General features: G+C 40.9%; 1 protein-coding gene across 1 annotated transcript in view; it reads right to left on the minus strand.

Annotated features, from left to right (window-relative positions):
* Positions 1-474: 474 nt before the first annotated feature.
* Positions 475-17127, minus strand: part of SPRTN (SprT-like N-terminal domain) — a 66872-nt gene continuing 50219 nt past the window's right edge. The window contains exons 4-5 of the mRNA XM_053711004.1: positions 16074-16380; positions 475-3274 (exon numbers count right to left, since the gene is read on the minus strand). Coding sequence (XP_053566979.1) covers positions 2577-3274; positions 16074-16380 — 1005 coding nt within the window. The 3' untranslated portion in view covers positions 475-2576. The remainder of the gene's footprint in view (positions 3275-16073; positions 16381-17127) is intronic.

A 17127-nucleotide genomic window follows, 5' to 3' on the forward strand; every position in this document is an offset into this window, starting at 1 on the left:
TTAAAAGCCAGAAATAATTTTAGGAGGCCCAAAGTGGTATTTGAATATAGATGAATAAAAAAAAAAAAACTGGGGAGACAGAATTAAGATTCTAGGAGGCAGTGACTCCATAGAACGTGTTGGTTGAACCAAAAGTAATGCTTTACACAGTAAACAAAGACCACATGGTGACTAATGTGTGGTTCAAGAAATACCAGGCACCAGGTTGCCATTTATATTTGTATACTAAATATAAACACACTCCCAAAACTAGCTGATAGTGTTTGAGAGTGAGCAAAGCTAATCTTTTCTCAATTAACAGTAATACAGCAGTATGCACAAGTGTGGTTAACGTGTTGCGCTAACTATAGTTTTTTTTTAAATACCTTTTAGTAAACGGAGGGGTCCATCTGCACACTAGATTCTGACACCACTTTGTGAATTTAGAGGAGCAGTCAATTATGATTTGAATTAACAAAAAGAAGAGGGAGACTGTCAATATTAAATCTTTTATTATTTTTGCTTTACAAATTAAGGACATTTTTAAAAAAAAAGTGTTTTTCTAAAACCCCACACAGAAAAAAGAACCTAGCTTGTTTCATACCAGGAAAATATTCTAGTAAAACATTATGGCCCTAGCCTTAAGATCAATACACTTTTACAGTACAGTAGGTTTTATTTAGAAATGTATTCTTTACTCTGAGATCAGCTCCTTATGCATTCCGTATAAACACAATTTAAGAGTTGACTGGTACGCAGCAGGTCTGAATACCTCCTGGCACTTATAAAAATCTTGAAGCAATCTCAATAAAACAGAAAGGGTGGCCTTTTTAAATAAACTAGATTGAAAATATCTAGCACCATAAATATTTATACTAGAATATCCCAAAAGCATGTAGACCTTATAGAAAGGCACTTTTAAAACTCAAGACAACAAAAACACCTGTGCCTTGTTAACTTGTACAAAATATTAAAAATACTTTCTATCATATAAAGATCACTTTTTTTTTTTTTTAAATAAATCCTGGAAGTTAAAACTTTCCCCATGGTGTAGATAAATCTACTTTGGTAAAATAAGCATAACTATATGTAAATGTTACCTGCTTCCCAGAAAAATTGTCACACACTTAAAGGGACAGTAAAGTCAAAATTAAACTTTTCATGATTCAAATAGAACTTGCAATTTTAAACAACTTTCCAATTTACTTCTATTATCAAATTTGCTTAGTTCTCTTGGTATCCTTTATTGAATAGTAAATCTATGTAATCTCATAACTGCTACAATGTTGCAAAACGCTATGGCAATAGAGAACTAAAGACACATGCACACTCCTGAGCTCTTATGAGATTACACAGATTTCCTATTCAACAAACGATACCAAGAGAACAAAGCAAATTTAATAGCAGTAAATTGGAGTGGTTTAAAATGATATGTTCTATCTAAACCATGAATGTTTATTTTTTACTTTACTGTACACCTTTAAACTTTCATCTTAAAGGGATATGAAAATCAAAATGTTTCTTTCATTATTCAGACAGAGCATACAATGTTAAACAACTTTCCAATTTACTTCTATTATCCATTTTGTTTAATTCTCTTGGTATTCTTTGTTGAATGAGCAGCAATGCACTACTGGGAGAGCAGCTTCTAAGCCAGCCTACCTAGGTATACTTTTCAACAAAGGATACACAGAGAAAAAAACTAATTAAACAGAAATCAATTGGAAAAGTTATTTAAAATGACATGTGCTGCCTGAATCATTAAACAAACAATTTAGGTTTCATGTCCCTTTAAGTTGTAGGAAGCTGGGGTGTCAGCCATGACAAACTAAAAATTTGAACTTAAGAGAAGTTAGATTGGATTATTCCCTGAAAGTGCTGAGTAAAAAGCATACAGGAATACTTCGCATGTGTGTGTGGATAACACCAGACATGGGCAGGGCACCAGTTTTCTTCAAAAGGCTAAGAGGAAGCAAGTTTTTCAGCACAATTTTTTTTTATTCTCTATGCAGTATGAAAGAAAGAAAAAAACTGTCTAAAATGTCACATTAATGGGACAGTCTACACTAAAATGGTTATTGTTTAAAAAGATAGATAACGCCTTTACTACCCATTCCCCAGCTTTGCACAACCAACATTGTTATATTAATATATATCTAAGCCACTAAAGACAGCCTCTTATCACATGCTTTTTTATTTGCTTTTCACAACAGGAGACTTCTAGTTCATGTGGGCCATATAGATAACATTGTGTTCACATCCCAGGAGTTATTTTAGATTTAGCACAAGTGTACTAAATGCAAGTCAATAGATAATAAAAAGTCATGTGATCAGGAGGCAGTCTGCAGAGGCTTAAATACAAGGTAATCAGAATAAAACGTGTATTAATATAACAGTGTTGGTTATGCAAATCTGGGGAATGAGTAATAAAGGGATTATCTATCTATTAAATATTAATTCTATTGTAGACTGTACCTTTAAGCAACTAATACAAAGGAAAAAAATCTGAAGCAAACCCTGATCAACAGCAACAAACACATATGATACACGATTAATAAATAACTTTATATAAAACTTTGAGATACATAAAATTGCATCTAGCAGGCTGCTAGACAGGAGTCTAAATGGTCATTGATCTTAGATTCATAAACTTCAGTTCGACAGATGGGACAATTGACTTTCACACTCTGGCTCATCGAATTAGAGCTTGTTGATGCAATATGGTTAAAAATATTTGGGAGCGATTCACTCTCTTTACTTGTACTCTTAGGGGCTTTTACAAAAAAGTTTTCAAATGCTTTGCTATCCACACGAGGCCTTTTAGATGGCTGAGTATAGTCGTTTCCACTGCTTGATCCCTGAGAGGTGAATGAAGGAGCAGTCTTGGATGAATGTGGCGTTTCAAATGATATTTTTTTCTGTATGAGATTAGAAGGAAACTCCCTCTTACCATTACATGGGTTATGTCCTGTAGTTGCCTTATTGCCACTAACTGGAAGTCTTACTGGTGATCCATTTACATTTATAAACACTTTAGCATTACCAACAGATATTTTAGGCACATGAGGTTTTTTGGAGGTCGCAGGATTGTTGATGTTTGTTGTGTTTGGAATAAAAACCTTATTGTTTGGAACCGCATTGGTGGAAGAAGTGGTAGGTAAAGATGGCTTTGAAGCTGCAGATGGAATAACAGTCTTTACTTGTGTTGCTGAGACTGTTTTAGTGGTATCATTAAGTTTATATCCAACGCCACTAAATGGGATAACTGTACGAATATCAACTCCATGACTTTTACCTGCGGAAAGATTCAAATAAAAGGTTAGCAAGAAATGTTATACTTAGGATTATGTTAAAGGGACAGTCTAGTCATGATTCAGATAGGGCATGTAATTTTAAACAACTTTCCAATTTACTGTTGTCATGAAATTTGGTTTGTTCTCTTGGTATTCTTTGTTGAAAGCTAAACCTAGGTAGGCTGATTTCTAAGCCCTTGAAGGCCACCTCTTATCTGAATGCATGACGATTTTTCACAGCTAGAGCGTGTTGGTACATATGCGCATATAGATAACATTGTGCTCACACCCATGGAGTTACTTATGAGAGGGCACCGATTGGCTAACTAAAGTGTGTCAAATGAACTGAAATAAGGGGCAGACTGCAAAGACTTAGGATACAAGGTAATCACAGAGGTAAAACCTGATAAATTTCTTTCTTTTACGATATGACGAGTCCACGGATATCATCTTTACTTATGGGATATCGCCTCCTGGTCAGCAGGAGGCAGCAAAGAGCTCCACAGAAGAGCTGCATAAATAGCTCCTCCCTTCCCCCCAACCCAGTCATTCGACCAAAGTTAGGAAGAGAAAGGAAAAGCCAAGGAGCAGAGGTGACTGAAGTTTAACAAAAATAAAAACCTGTCTTTAGAACAAAACGACAGGGTGGGCCGTGGACTCGTCATATCGTAAAAGAAATACATCAGGTAAGCATAACTTTCCTTTTTTTTTTTACAAGATATACGCGTCCACGGATTTCATCCTTACTTATGGGATACAATACCAAAGCTATAGGACACGGATGAAAGGGAGGGACAAGACAGGAACCTAAACGGAAGGCACCACTGCTTGAAGAACCTTTCTCCCAAAAACAGCCTCAGACGAGGAAAATATCACATTTTTAAAATTTGGAAAAAGTGTGAAGAGACGACCAAGTTGCAGCCTTGCAAATCTGTTCAAAGGAAGCATCATTTTTAAATGCCCATGAGGAAGCCACAGCCCTAGTGGAATGAGCCGTAATTCGTTCTGGAGGCTGCTGTCCAGCAGTCTCATATGCAACACGGATGATACTCTTCAGCCAAAAACAAAGAGGTAGCCGTAGCTTTCTGACCCCTACGTTTCCCAGCAAAAATAACAAATAATTAAGATGTTTGACTAAAATCCTTAGTCGCATGCAAGTAGAACTTCAAGGCACGGACTACGTCCAAATTATGTAACAGACGCTCCTTCTTAGAAGAAGGGTTAGGACACAAGGAACAACAATTTCCTGATTAATATTCTTGTTAGAAAAAACCTTAGGAAGAAAACCAGGTTTGGTACGTAACACCACCTTATCAGAATGGAAAATAAGATAAGGAGAATCACATTGTAATGCCGAAAGCTCAGAAACTCTGTGAGCAGAAGAAATAGCAACCAAAAATAAAACTTTCAAAAGATAATAACTTAATATCTATGGAATGCATAGGTTCAAACGGAACCCCTTGAAGAACATTAAGAACTAAATTCAAACTCCAAGGAGGAGCAATTGGTCTAAACACAGGTCTGATTCTAGTCAGAGCCTGACAAAGATTGAACATCTGGAACATCTGCCAGACGCTTGTGTAGCAAAATAGACAAAGCAGAAATCTGTCCTTTTAAGGAACTTGCCGACAACCCTTTCTCCAATCCTTCTTGGAGAAAAGATAAAATCCTGGGAATCCTAACCCTACTCCATGAGTAGCCCTTGGACTCGCACCAATAAAGATATTTACGCCATATCTTATGGTAAATCTTTGTAGTAACAGGCTTGCGTGCCTGAATCAAGGTATCAATGTCCGCATCAGAGAACCCCCGCTTAGATAAAATCAAACGTTCAATCTCCAAGCAGTCAGCTGTAGAGAAATTAGATTCGGATGATGGAAGGGTCCCTGAATGAGAAGGTCCTACCTCAATGGAAGCTTCCACAGTGGCAGAGATGACATGTCCATCAGATCGGCATACCAAGTCCTCCAAGGCCACGCAGGAGCAATGAGAATCACCGAAGCCCTCTCCTGTTTAACTCGAGCAATCACCCGGGGAAGGAGAGCAAATGGAGGGAACACATAAGCTAGGTTGAACGACCAAGGCACTGCCAAGGCATCTATCAGTTCGGCCTGAGGATCCCTGGACCTGGATCCGTATCTCGGGAGCTTGGCATTCTGACGAGACGCCATGAGATCCAGCTCCGGCCTGCCCCATCTGAGAATCAGGGTGGCAAAGACCTCCGGGTGGAGTTTCCACTCCCCCGGATTAAACGTCTGCTCAAAAAATCCGCTTCCCAGTTGTCTACTCCTGGGATGTAGATTGCTGACAGATAACAAGAGTGAGCCTCTGCCCACCAAATTATCTTGTATACTTCTGTCATCGCCAAGGATCTCCTTGTTCCTCCCTGATGATTGATGTAGGCCACAGTCGTGATGTTGTCCGACTGAAATCGGATGTACTTTGCCGAAGCCAACTGAGGCCAAGCCTCAGCATGGAATATTGCCCTCAACTCCAGAATATTGATTGGAAGTAGAGAGACTCCGACCGAGTCCACACACCCTGAGCCTTCAGGGAATTCCAGACTGCACCCCATCCTAATAGACTGGTGTCCGTTGTCACTATCACCCATGAGGGTCTGCGGAAGCACGTCCCTTGGGACAGATGATCCTGTGACAACCACCAAAGAAGAGAGTCTCTTGTCTCCGGATCCAGATCCATCTGAGGAGACACATTTGCATAATCTCCATTCCACTGTCTAAGCATGCACAGTTGTAGAGGTCTGAGATGAAAACGAGCAAACGGAATGATGTCCATTGCCGCCACCATCAATCCAATTACCTCCATGTACTGAGCCACTGATGGTCAAGGAGTGGACTGAAGGGCTCGGCATGTATTCAGGATCTTTAACTTTCTGACTTCCGTAAAGAAGATTTTCATGGATATAGAGTCTATTAGAGTTCCCAGGAAAGGAACCCTTGTCTGTGGAATTAGAGAACTTTTTTCTAGATTCACCTTCCACCCGTGAGTCCTTAGAAAGGACAGAACCATGTCGGTATGAGACTGTCAGTTGATAAGACACCTGGATCAGAATATCGTCCAGATAAGGCGCCACTGCAATGCCCCGCGGTCTGAGAACCGCTAGCAGAGACCCTAGAACCTTCGTGAAGATCCTGGGTGCTGTAGCCAGCCAGAAAGGAAGAGCCACGAACTGAAAATGTTTGTCCAGGAAGGCAAACCTTAGGAACTGGTGATCTTTGTGGATAGGAATATGAAGATATGCATCCTTTAAGTCCACGATAGTCATATATTGACCCTCCTGGATCAATGGAAGAATTGTCTGAATAGTCTCCATCTTGAAGGATGGAACTCTCAGAAACTTGTTTAGACTCTTGAGATCTAAAATGAGTCGGAACGTTCCCTCTTTTTTGGGAACCACAAAAAGATTTGAGTAAAACCCCTGCCCCTGTTCTGGAACGGGACAAATTACTCCCATGGTGGAGAGGTCTTCTACACAACGTAAGAACGCCTCTCTTTTTATCTGGTCTACAGACAATGGTGAAAGAAGAAACCATCCCCTTGGGAAGGAATTTTTGAACTCCAACTGATACCCTTGAGACACGATTTCTAGTGTCCAGGGATCCTGAACAAAGAGAGAAAGGCTGCCCCCTACTAGATCCGGTCCCGGATCGGGGGCCGCCCCTTCATGCTGTCTTGGTAGCAGCTGCAGGTTTCTTGGGTTGTTTACCCTTGTTCCAACCCTTGTTAGTTTTCCAGGTGGGTTTGGCTTGAGAATAATTCCCTTCCTGTTTAATAGAAGAGGGGATTCCCTTGAAGTTTCGAAAGGAACGAAAATTATTCTGTCGTTCCCTTTGTTTAGCTGTTTTGTCCTGAGGAAGGAGGTGACCCTTACCTCCCGTAATGTCAGAAACAGACCCGAACAGGGTCTTACCCTTGAAAGGAATCGCCGAGAGCTTTGATTTAGAGGACACATCCGCAGACCAAGATTTTAACCATAAGGCTCTGTGCGCTAAAATGGAAAATCCTGAATTCTTAGCCGCCATCCGTAATAAAAGAATTAGCCAGCTTAAGGGCCTTAATTCGATCCATTATTTCTTCTAAAGGAGTCTCAGTCTTAAGGGACTCTTCTAGAGCGTCAAACCAAAAGTCAGCCGCAGTTGTGACCGTTACAATGCAGGCCGTCGGTTGTAATAGAAACCCTTGATGAATATATAGCTTTTTTAGAAGACCCTCTAACTTTTTATCCATAGGGTCTTTGAAAGCACAACTGTCCTCAATAGGGATAGTCGTACGCTTAGCCAGGGTAGAGATAGCTCCCTCCACCTTAGGGACCGTCTACCAAGAGTCCCGAACGGTGTCAGCTATAGGGTACATTTTCCTAAAAATAGGGGAAGGGGAGAATGGGATACCCGGTCTCTCCCATTCCCTTGTAATAATTTCCGAAATTCTCTTAGGAACCGGAAACACATCGGAATAAGAAGGGACCTCTAGGTATTTGTCCATCTTACTCAATTTCTCTGGCGGGACCACAATAGAGTCACAGTCGTCCAGAGTCACCAAAACCTCTCGTAGCAAAAGGCGGAGGTGTTCAAGTTTAAATCTGAAGGACATAATATCCGAATCTGTCTGGGGTAATGCACTTCCTGAGTCAGACAGTTCCCCTTCAGACAGGGCCTCCCTACCCCCCCAATTCCGAGCCCTGGGAAGGTATATCGGAGATAGCTATTAAAGCATCAGAAGTTGCAGGGACCACGTGGGCCTCTGTCCTGCTGCGTTTGCCTTGTAACACTGGCAACTTAGATAAAACTTCTGTAATAGTGGATGACATAACTGCAGCCATATCCTGCGATGTAAATGATGCAGACGCCGTTGAAGAACATGGCGTCACCTGTGCGGGCGTTAAAGGCTGTGACGCTTGGGGAGAAAGATGCGGCATACCCTGAATTTCATCAGTCTGAGGACATTCATTAAATATAGCTTTACTAAAGAAAATTTGTTCTTTACACTGTAAAGCCCTCTCAATACATGGGGGACAAAGCGTAACTGGGGGTTCCACAATAGCATCTAAACACATGGGGCATGTACTTTGTTCAAGGTCATCCATGACAACCCAAACAAAGAAGCAATCTTGGTCCAAATTACTGATAATAAAATTCGTTGCAAATATGTCTAATAACAAAAAAACATAATTTATGCTTACCTGATAAATTCCTTTCTTCTGTAGTGTGATCAGTCCACGGGTCATCATTACTTCTGGGATATTACTCCTCCCCAACAGGAAGTGCAAGAGGATTCACCCAGCAGAGCTGCATATAGCTCCTCCCCTCTACGTCACTCCCAGTCATTCGACCAAGGACCAACGAGAAAGGAAAAGCCAAGGGTGAAGTGGTGACTGGAGTATAAATTAAAAAATATTTACCTGCCTTAAAAACAGGGCGGGCCGTGGACTGATCACACTACAGAAGAAAGGAATTTATCAGGTAAGCATAAATTATGTTTTCTTCTGTTAAGTGTGATCAGTCCACGGGTCATCATTACTTCTGGGATACCAATACCAAAGCAAAAGTACACGGATGACGGGAGGGATAGGCAGGCTCTTTATACAGAAGGAACCACTGCCTGAAGAACCTTTCTCCCAAAAATAGCCTCCGATGAAGCAAAAGTGTCAAATTTGGAAAATTTGGAAAAAGTATGAAGCGAAGACCAAGTTGCAGCCTTGCAAATCTGTTCAACAGAGGCCTCATTCTTGAAGGCCCAAGTGGAAGCCACAGCTCTAGTACAATGAGCTGTAATTCTTTCAGGAGGCTGCTGTCCAGCAGTCTCATAAGCTAAACGAATTATGCTACGAAGCCAAAAAGAAAGAGAGGTAGCGGAAGCTTTTTGACCTCTCCTCTGCCCAGAGTAAATGACAAACAGAGAAGACGTTTGTCGAAATTCCTTAGTTGCCTGTAAGTAAAATTTTAGAGCACGGACTACATCCAGGTTGTGCAGTAGACGTTCCTTCTTTGAAGAAGGATTTGGGCATAAAGAAGGAACAACAATCTCTTGATTGATATTCCTGTTAGTAACTACCTTAGGTAAGAACCCAGGTTTAGTACGCAGGACTACCTTATCCGAATGAAAAATCAAATAAGGAGAATCACAATGTAAGGCTGATAATTCAGAGACTCTTCGAGCCGAGGAAATAGCCATTAAAAATAGAACTTTCCAAGATAACAACTTTATATCAATGGAATGAAGGGGTTCAAACGGAACGCTCTGTAAAACATTAAGAACAAGGTTTAAACTCCATGGTGGAGCAACAGTTTTAAACACAGGCTTAATCCTGGCCAAAGCCTGACAAAAAGCCTGGACGTCAGGAACTTCTGACAGACGTTTGTGTAACAGAATGGACAGAGCTGAGATCTGTCCCTTTAATGAACTAGCAGATAAACCCTTTTCTAAACCTTCTTGTAGAAAAGACAATATCCTAGGAATCCTAACCTTACTCCAAGAGTAACCTTTGGATTCACACCAATATAGGTATTTACGCCATATCTTATGGTAAATCTTTCTGGTAACAGGTTTCCTAGCCTGTATTAAGGTATCAATAACTGACTCAGAAAACCCACGTCTTGATAAAATCAAGCGTTCAATTTCCAAGCAGTCAGCTTCAGAGAAGTTAGATTTTGATGTTTGAAGGGACCCTGTATCAGAAGGTCCTGTTTCAGAGGTAGAGACCAAGGTGGACAGGATGACAAGTCCACCAGGTCTGCATACCAAGTCCTGCGTGGCCACGCAGGTGCTATTAGAATCACTGATGCTCTCTCTTGTTTGATTCTGGCAATCAATCGAGGAAGTAACGGGAAGGGTGGAAACACGTAAGCCATCCTGAAGTCCCAAGGTGCTGTCAGAGCATCTATCAGGACTGCTCCTGGATCCCTGGATCTGGACCCGTAACGAGGAAGCTTGGCGTTCTGTCGAGACGCCATGAGATCTATCTCTGGTTTGCCCCAACGTCGAAGTATTTGGGCAAAGACCTCCGGATGAAGTTCCCACTCCCCCGGATGAAAAGTCTGACGACTTAAGAAATCCGCCTCCCAGTTCTCCACTCCCGGGATGTGGATTGCTGACAGGTGGCAAGAGTGAGACTCTGCCCAGCGAATTATCTTTGATACTTCCATCATAGCTAGGGAGCTTCTTGTCCCTCCCTGATGGTTGATGTAAGCTACAGTCGTGATGTTGTCCGACTGAAACCTGATGAACCCCCGAGTTGTCAACTGGGGCCAAGCCAGGAGGGCATTGAGAACTGCTCTCAATTCCAGAATGTTTATTGGCAGGAGACTCTCCTCCTGACTCCCTTGTCCCTGAGCCTTCAGAGAATTCCAGACGGCACCCCAACCTAGAAGGCTGGCGTCTGTTGTTACAATTGTCCAGTCTGGTCTGCTGAATGGCATCCCCCTGGACAGATGTTGCCGAGAAAGCCACCATAGAAGAGAATTTCTGGTCTCTTGATCCAGATTCAGAGAAGGGGATAAGTCTGAGTAATCCCCATTCCACTGACTTAGCATGCACAGTTGCAGTGGTCTGAGGTGTAAGCGTGCAAAGGGTACTATGTCCATTGCCGCTACCATTAAGCCGATTACCTCCATGCATTGAGCCACTGACGGGTGTTGAATGGAATGAAGGGTGCGGCAAGCACTTTGAAGTCTTGTTAGCCTGTCCTCTGTCAGGTAAATCTTCATTTCTACAGAATCTATAAGAGTCCCCAGGAAGGGAACTCTTGTGAGTGGAACGAGTGAACTTTTCTTTTCGTTCACCTTCCATCCATGTGACCTTAGAAATGCCAGCACTAACTCTGTATGAGACTTGGCAGTTTGAAAGCTTGAAGCTTGTATCAGAATGTCGTCTAGGTATGGAGCTACCGAGATTCCCCGCGGTCTTAGTACCGCCAGAAGAGCACCCAGAACCTTTGTGAAGATTCTTGGAGCTGTAGCCAATCCGAATGGAAGAGCCACAAACTGGTAATGCCTGTCTAGGAAGGCAAACCTTAGGTACCGATAATGATCTTTGTGAATCGGTATGTGAAGGTAAGCATCTTTTAAATCTACAGTGGTCATGTACTGACCCTCTTGGATCATAGGTAAAATTGTCCGAATAGTCTCCATCTTGAACGATGGAACTCTTAGGAATTTGTTTAGGATCTTTAAGTCCAGGATTGGTCTGAAAGTTCCCTCTTTTTTGGGAACCACAAACAGATTTGAGTAAAACCCCTGTCCCTGTTCCGATCGTGGAACTGGATGGATTACTCCCATTAACAAGAAGCTCTTGTACGCAGCGTAGAAACGCCTCTTTCTTTGTCTGGATTGTTGACAATCTTGACAGATGAAATCTCTCTCTTGGAGGAGAGTATTTGAAGTCCAGAAGGTATCCCTGAGATATTATCTCTAGCGCCCAGGGATCCTGAACATCTCTTGCCCAAGCCTGGGCGAAGAGAGAAAGTCTGCCCCCCACTAGATCTGATCCCGGATCGGGGGCCCTCAATTCATGCTGTTTTAGGGGCAGCAGCAGGTTTCCTAGTCTGCTTGCCCTTGTTCCAGGACTGGTTAGGTTTCCAGCCTTGTCTGTAGCGAGCAACAGCTCCTTCCTGTTTTGGTGCAGAGGAAGTTGATGCTGCTCCTGCTTTGAAATTACGAAAGGAACGAAAATTAGACTGTCTAGTCTTGGCTTTGGCTTTGTCCTGAGGCAGGGCATGGCCTTTACCTCCTGTAATGTCAGCGATAATCTCTTTCAACCCGGGCCCGAATAAGGTCTGCCCTTTGAAAGGTATATTAAGCAATTTAGACTTAGAAGTAACATCAGCTGACCAGGATTTTAGCCACAGCGCCCTGCGTGCCTGAATGGCGAATCCTGAATTCTTCGCCGTAAGTTTAGTAAGATGTACTACGGCCTCCGAAATGAATGAATTAGCTAGTTTAAGGACTCTAAGCCTGTCCGTAATGTCGTCCAGAGTAGCTGAACCAATGTTCTCTTCCAGAGACTCAATCCAGAATGCCGCTGCAGCCGTGATCGGCGCAATGCATGCAAGGGGTTGCAATATAAAACCTTGTTGAACAAACATTTTCTTAAGGTAACCCTCTAATTTTTTATCCATTGGATCTGAAAAAGCACAGCTATCCTCCACCGGGATAGTGGTACGCTTAGCTAAGGTAGAAACTGCTCCCTCCACCTTAGGGACCGTTTGCCATAAGTCCCTTGTGGTGGCGTCTATTGGAAACATTTTTCTAAATATCGGAGGGGGTGAGAACGGCACACCGGGTCTATCCCACTCCTTAGTAACAATTTCAGTAAGTCTCTTAGGTATAGGAAAAACCTCAGTACTCGTCGGTACCGCAAAATATTTATCCAACCTACACATTTTCTCTGGTATTGCAACTGTGTTACAATCATTCAGAGCCGCTAACACCTCCCCTAGTAATACACGGAGGTTTTCCAGTTTAAATTTAAAATTTGAAATATCTGAATCCAGTCTGTTTGGATCAGAACCGTCACCCACAGAATGAAGCTCTCCGTCCTCATGTTCTGCCACCTGTGACGCAGTGTCTGACATGGCCCTAATATTATCAGCGCACTCTGTTCTCACCCCAGAGTGATCACGCTTACCTCTTAGCTCTGGTAATTTAGCCAAAACCTCAGTCATAACAGTAGCCATATCCTGTAATGTGATTTGTAATGGCCGCCCAGATGTACTCAGCGCTACAATATCACGCACCTCCCTCTGAGCGGGAGATGTAGGTACTGACACGTGAGGCGAGTTAGTCGGCATAACTCTCCCCTCGTTGTTTGGTGAAATTTGTTCAATTTGTACAGATTGACTTTTATTTAAAGTAGCATCAATACAGTTAGTACATAAATTTCTATTGGGCTCCACTTTGGCATTGCAACAAATGACACAGGTATCATCCTCTGAATCAGACATGTTTAACACACTAGCAAATAAACTTGTAACTTGGAAATACAATTCAATTAGAATAATATTAAAACGTACTGTGCCTTTAAGAAGCACAGAAGATCTATGACAGTTGAAAATTAATAAATTGAAACAGTTATAACCTCAATCCTTGTAAATAACACAACTTTAGCAAAGGTTTAATCCCATTAGCAAAGATAACAAATTCTGAAAGCAGGAAACAAATTACAGAATAAACGTTTTTTATCTCAGTCAAACTATAATTCTCACAGCTCTGCTGAGAGAAATTACCTCCTTCAAAATAAGTTTTGAAGACCCCTGAGCTCTGTAGAGATGAACCGGATCATGCAGGGAATACAATGAGTTGCTGACTGAAATATTTGATGTGTAGAAAAAGCGCCAAAAAACGGCCCCTCCCCCTCACACACAGCAGTGAGGGAGAACAGAAACTGTCAGAAAACAGATTAAGCAACTGCCAAGTGGAAAAATAGTGCCCAAACATTTATTCACTCAGTACCTCAGTAAATGAAAACGATTTTACATTCCAGCAAAAACGTTAAACATAATCTCTAGTTATTAAACAGCTTTATGTATTTCTTACAGTGTAATTCTAGTGAAGTACCATTCCCCAGAATACTGAAGTGTAAAGTATACATACATGACATTATATCGGTATGGCAGGATTTTCTCATCAATTCCATTGTCAGAAAATAAAAACTGCTACATACCTCTATGCAGATTCATCTGCCCGCTGTCCCCTGATCTGAAGTTTACCTCTCCTCAGATGGCCGAGAAACAGCAATATGATCTTAACTACTCCGGCTAAAATCATAACAAAAACTCTGGTAGATTCTTCTTCAAACTCTGCCAGAGAGATAATAACACACTCCGGTGCTATTTTAAAATAACAAACTTTTGATTGAAGATATAAAACTAAGTATAATCACCATAGTCCTCTCACACATCCTATCTAGTCGTTGGGTGCAAGAGAATGACTGGGAGTGACGTAGAGGGGAGGAGCTATATGCAGCTCTGCTGGGTGAATCCTCTTGCACTTCCTGTTGGGGAGGAGTAATATCCCAGAAGTAATGATGACCCGTGGACTGATCACACTTAACAGAAGAAATAGTTTTGAAATGCATAGTAGAGCATTTCAGATTTGATAATAAGCATCTATACTATATTAAAAGTGGGTATGTGATTACAAACTTTCATGCACCAATATATGACTTATTGGCACCATTATTATATGTCAGGGACAATTAAAAAATGACACAGAAGTTATTAGAACTACTCATCTAAGAGTGCAAACGGTATCTGGTTAGATGGCAAATTAAGATAATATACTTTAATCCTAATCTCAGTGTTATTAGTCTCAGCGACACAGTATTCTAATGTGCAATATGTAAAATTATTATACAGCTATACCTCACTTTACAGCGTTTCGTTAATACAGCGCTTTGTGGAGCTTAAATTCAACCTCCAAGGATTTTGAAACAGTGCTGTAATCTTCGTGAGATTGCGAGAAAAGTGACTGGCACCATTTTGTTAAGCGCAGTTCACTCTGTTTACAGCATTACAGTGCAATCTGTGTCTCAGTGTTATAGTCAAATTTTACTACAGTAATTGTCACTTTTACAGGTACAGTATTTATTGAATACTAATTGAATACTGTGCTAGTGTTAAACTAAACGTAGCACTAGTACGCCACTAATATGTTAGTTCAAACATGTTTTTACGTTTTTAAACACACTGGCAAGTGAAAAGAAAGCTAAACCGCCTAGTTTCACTTTAAGGCGGTTTTTACTTTACAGCAAGGCTCTGGTCCATAACCCGCTGTATGGAGCGGGGTATACCTGTATATGAGACTGTATACCGCTTTAAAATGGAAAAATAACACTACTGCTAGCTGTTACTTAAAGGGACTGTTTACTCCAGAATTTTTATCGTTTAAAAACATAGATAATCCCTTTATTACCCAGATTTGCATTTTAGCCAATCAGTGCCCTCTCATAAGTAACTGATGGATGTGAGCATAATGTTTTCTATATGGCACACACAAACCAGCACTGTCTAGCTGTAAAAAACAAACAAAAAAAACAACAACAAAAAAAAGCACAACACAACTACTGTCAAACGTGATCAGATAAGAGCCGGCCTTCAAAGACTTAGAAATTAGAATGTGAGCCTACCTAGGTTTAGCTTTCAAGTAATACGAAGAGAACAAAGAAAATTTGATAATTAAATTGGAAAGTTGTTTAAAATGACATGCCCTTTCTGAAACATGAAACCTCTCTTACTGCAACACGCATCATTCATTGTGGTTGTGAACCATACCAATACAACATTTGCAATATCCTACAGCATACACTGTACACATAGTGTGCCTCTGTTATTCACAGCAATCAGTGTCAGCAATTGCTCATGCACAGGTATCAACAACTGATTTTATTATATAAAAACAAGTTACCACTGAAGAGCTTTTTTTTTCTGTAAATGTATGTAGAATACGAGAAAGAGAAAAAGAGAGAAAGAGAAACACAATCACAGTCCCAAATATAAGCAGGCACTCACCGGGTTTAAAATGAACAATTAGTTTAATCCAACAAAGTGACGTTTCAGGGTTTTATCCCCGTCCCCTCTCATAAACCCCAAAACGTCACTTTTGATTAAGCTATTTGTTCATTTAAACCCGGTGAGTGTCTGCGTATATTTGGGACTATATATATATATTTTATCTCTAGAATTATATATATATATATATATATATATATATATATATATATATATATATATATATATATATATATATATATATATATATATATATATATAAAATAAAAATAACATACTAGTTTTCACATCGGGTTCCTTGCTGGCCATACTAGTTTTCTTATTCGTTTCTGTGCTGGCTTGAGGTTTTGTGGCATTATCCTTTCCTTTCCCCTTCTGAGAATAGTTTTCTGGTTCCTTGATCTTGATATACTTTCCTCCACAGGTGCGCTGGTGCTCAGACCACCAAGGGTCAAGAGAAGATGGTGCTCGGTTCATTGCTCGTTTCACATACCCAAAATACGGTTTTCTATTTTGACAAGGTCCATCACATCGCCACCAGTGCTTTCTGTATTCATCCACTTCATCGTGGAAACTGTGATACACCTAAAAATAAAAATTTAAAAAAAATAATATGTATGCTTACCTGAAAAATTTATTTATTTGACACGATGAGTCCACGGATCATCTTAATTACTAATGGGATATTCACCTCCTGGTCAGCAGGAGGAGGCAAAGAGCACCACAGCAGAGCTGTTAAATAGCTCCTCTCTTCCCTCCCACTCCAGTCATTCGACCGAAGTTTGGAAGAGAAAGGAAAAGCCAAGGTGCAGGTGTGTCTGAAGTTTACAATAACCCACAACCTGTCTCACAAGAACAGGGCGGGCCGTGGACTCATCGTGTCAAAAAAAGAAATAAAATTTATCAGGTAAGCATAAATTTTCTTTTCTTTTTTATGACACGATGAGTCTACAGATCATCTTAATTACTACTGGGATTCAATACCCAAGCTAGAGTACACAGATGATACGGGAGGGACAAGACAGGGAACCTAAACGTAAGGCACCACTGCACGAAGAACCTTTTTCCCAAAAACAGCCTCAGCCGAGGCAAAAGTGTGAAAAGAGGACCAAGTTGCAGCCTTGCAAATCTGTTCCACAGAAGCTTCATTTTTGAATGCCCACGAAGAAGCAACTTGTGGAATGAGCTGTAACCCTCTTGGGAGACTGCTGTCCAGTAGTCTCATATGCAAAACAAACTTATGATACTCTTCAGCCAAAAAGAAAGAAAAACAGAATTTATGCTTACCTGATAAATTACTTTCTCCAACGGTGTGTCCGGTCCACGGCGTCA

The sequence above is a fragment of the Bombina bombina genome, chromosome 4, assembly GCF_027579735.1.
Source record: "Bombina bombina isolate aBomBom1 chromosome 4, aBomBom1.pri, whole genome shotgun sequence".
NCBI classification, from domain to species: domain Eukaryota; kingdom Metazoa; phylum Chordata; class Amphibia; order Anura; family Bombinatoridae; genus Bombina; species Bombina bombina.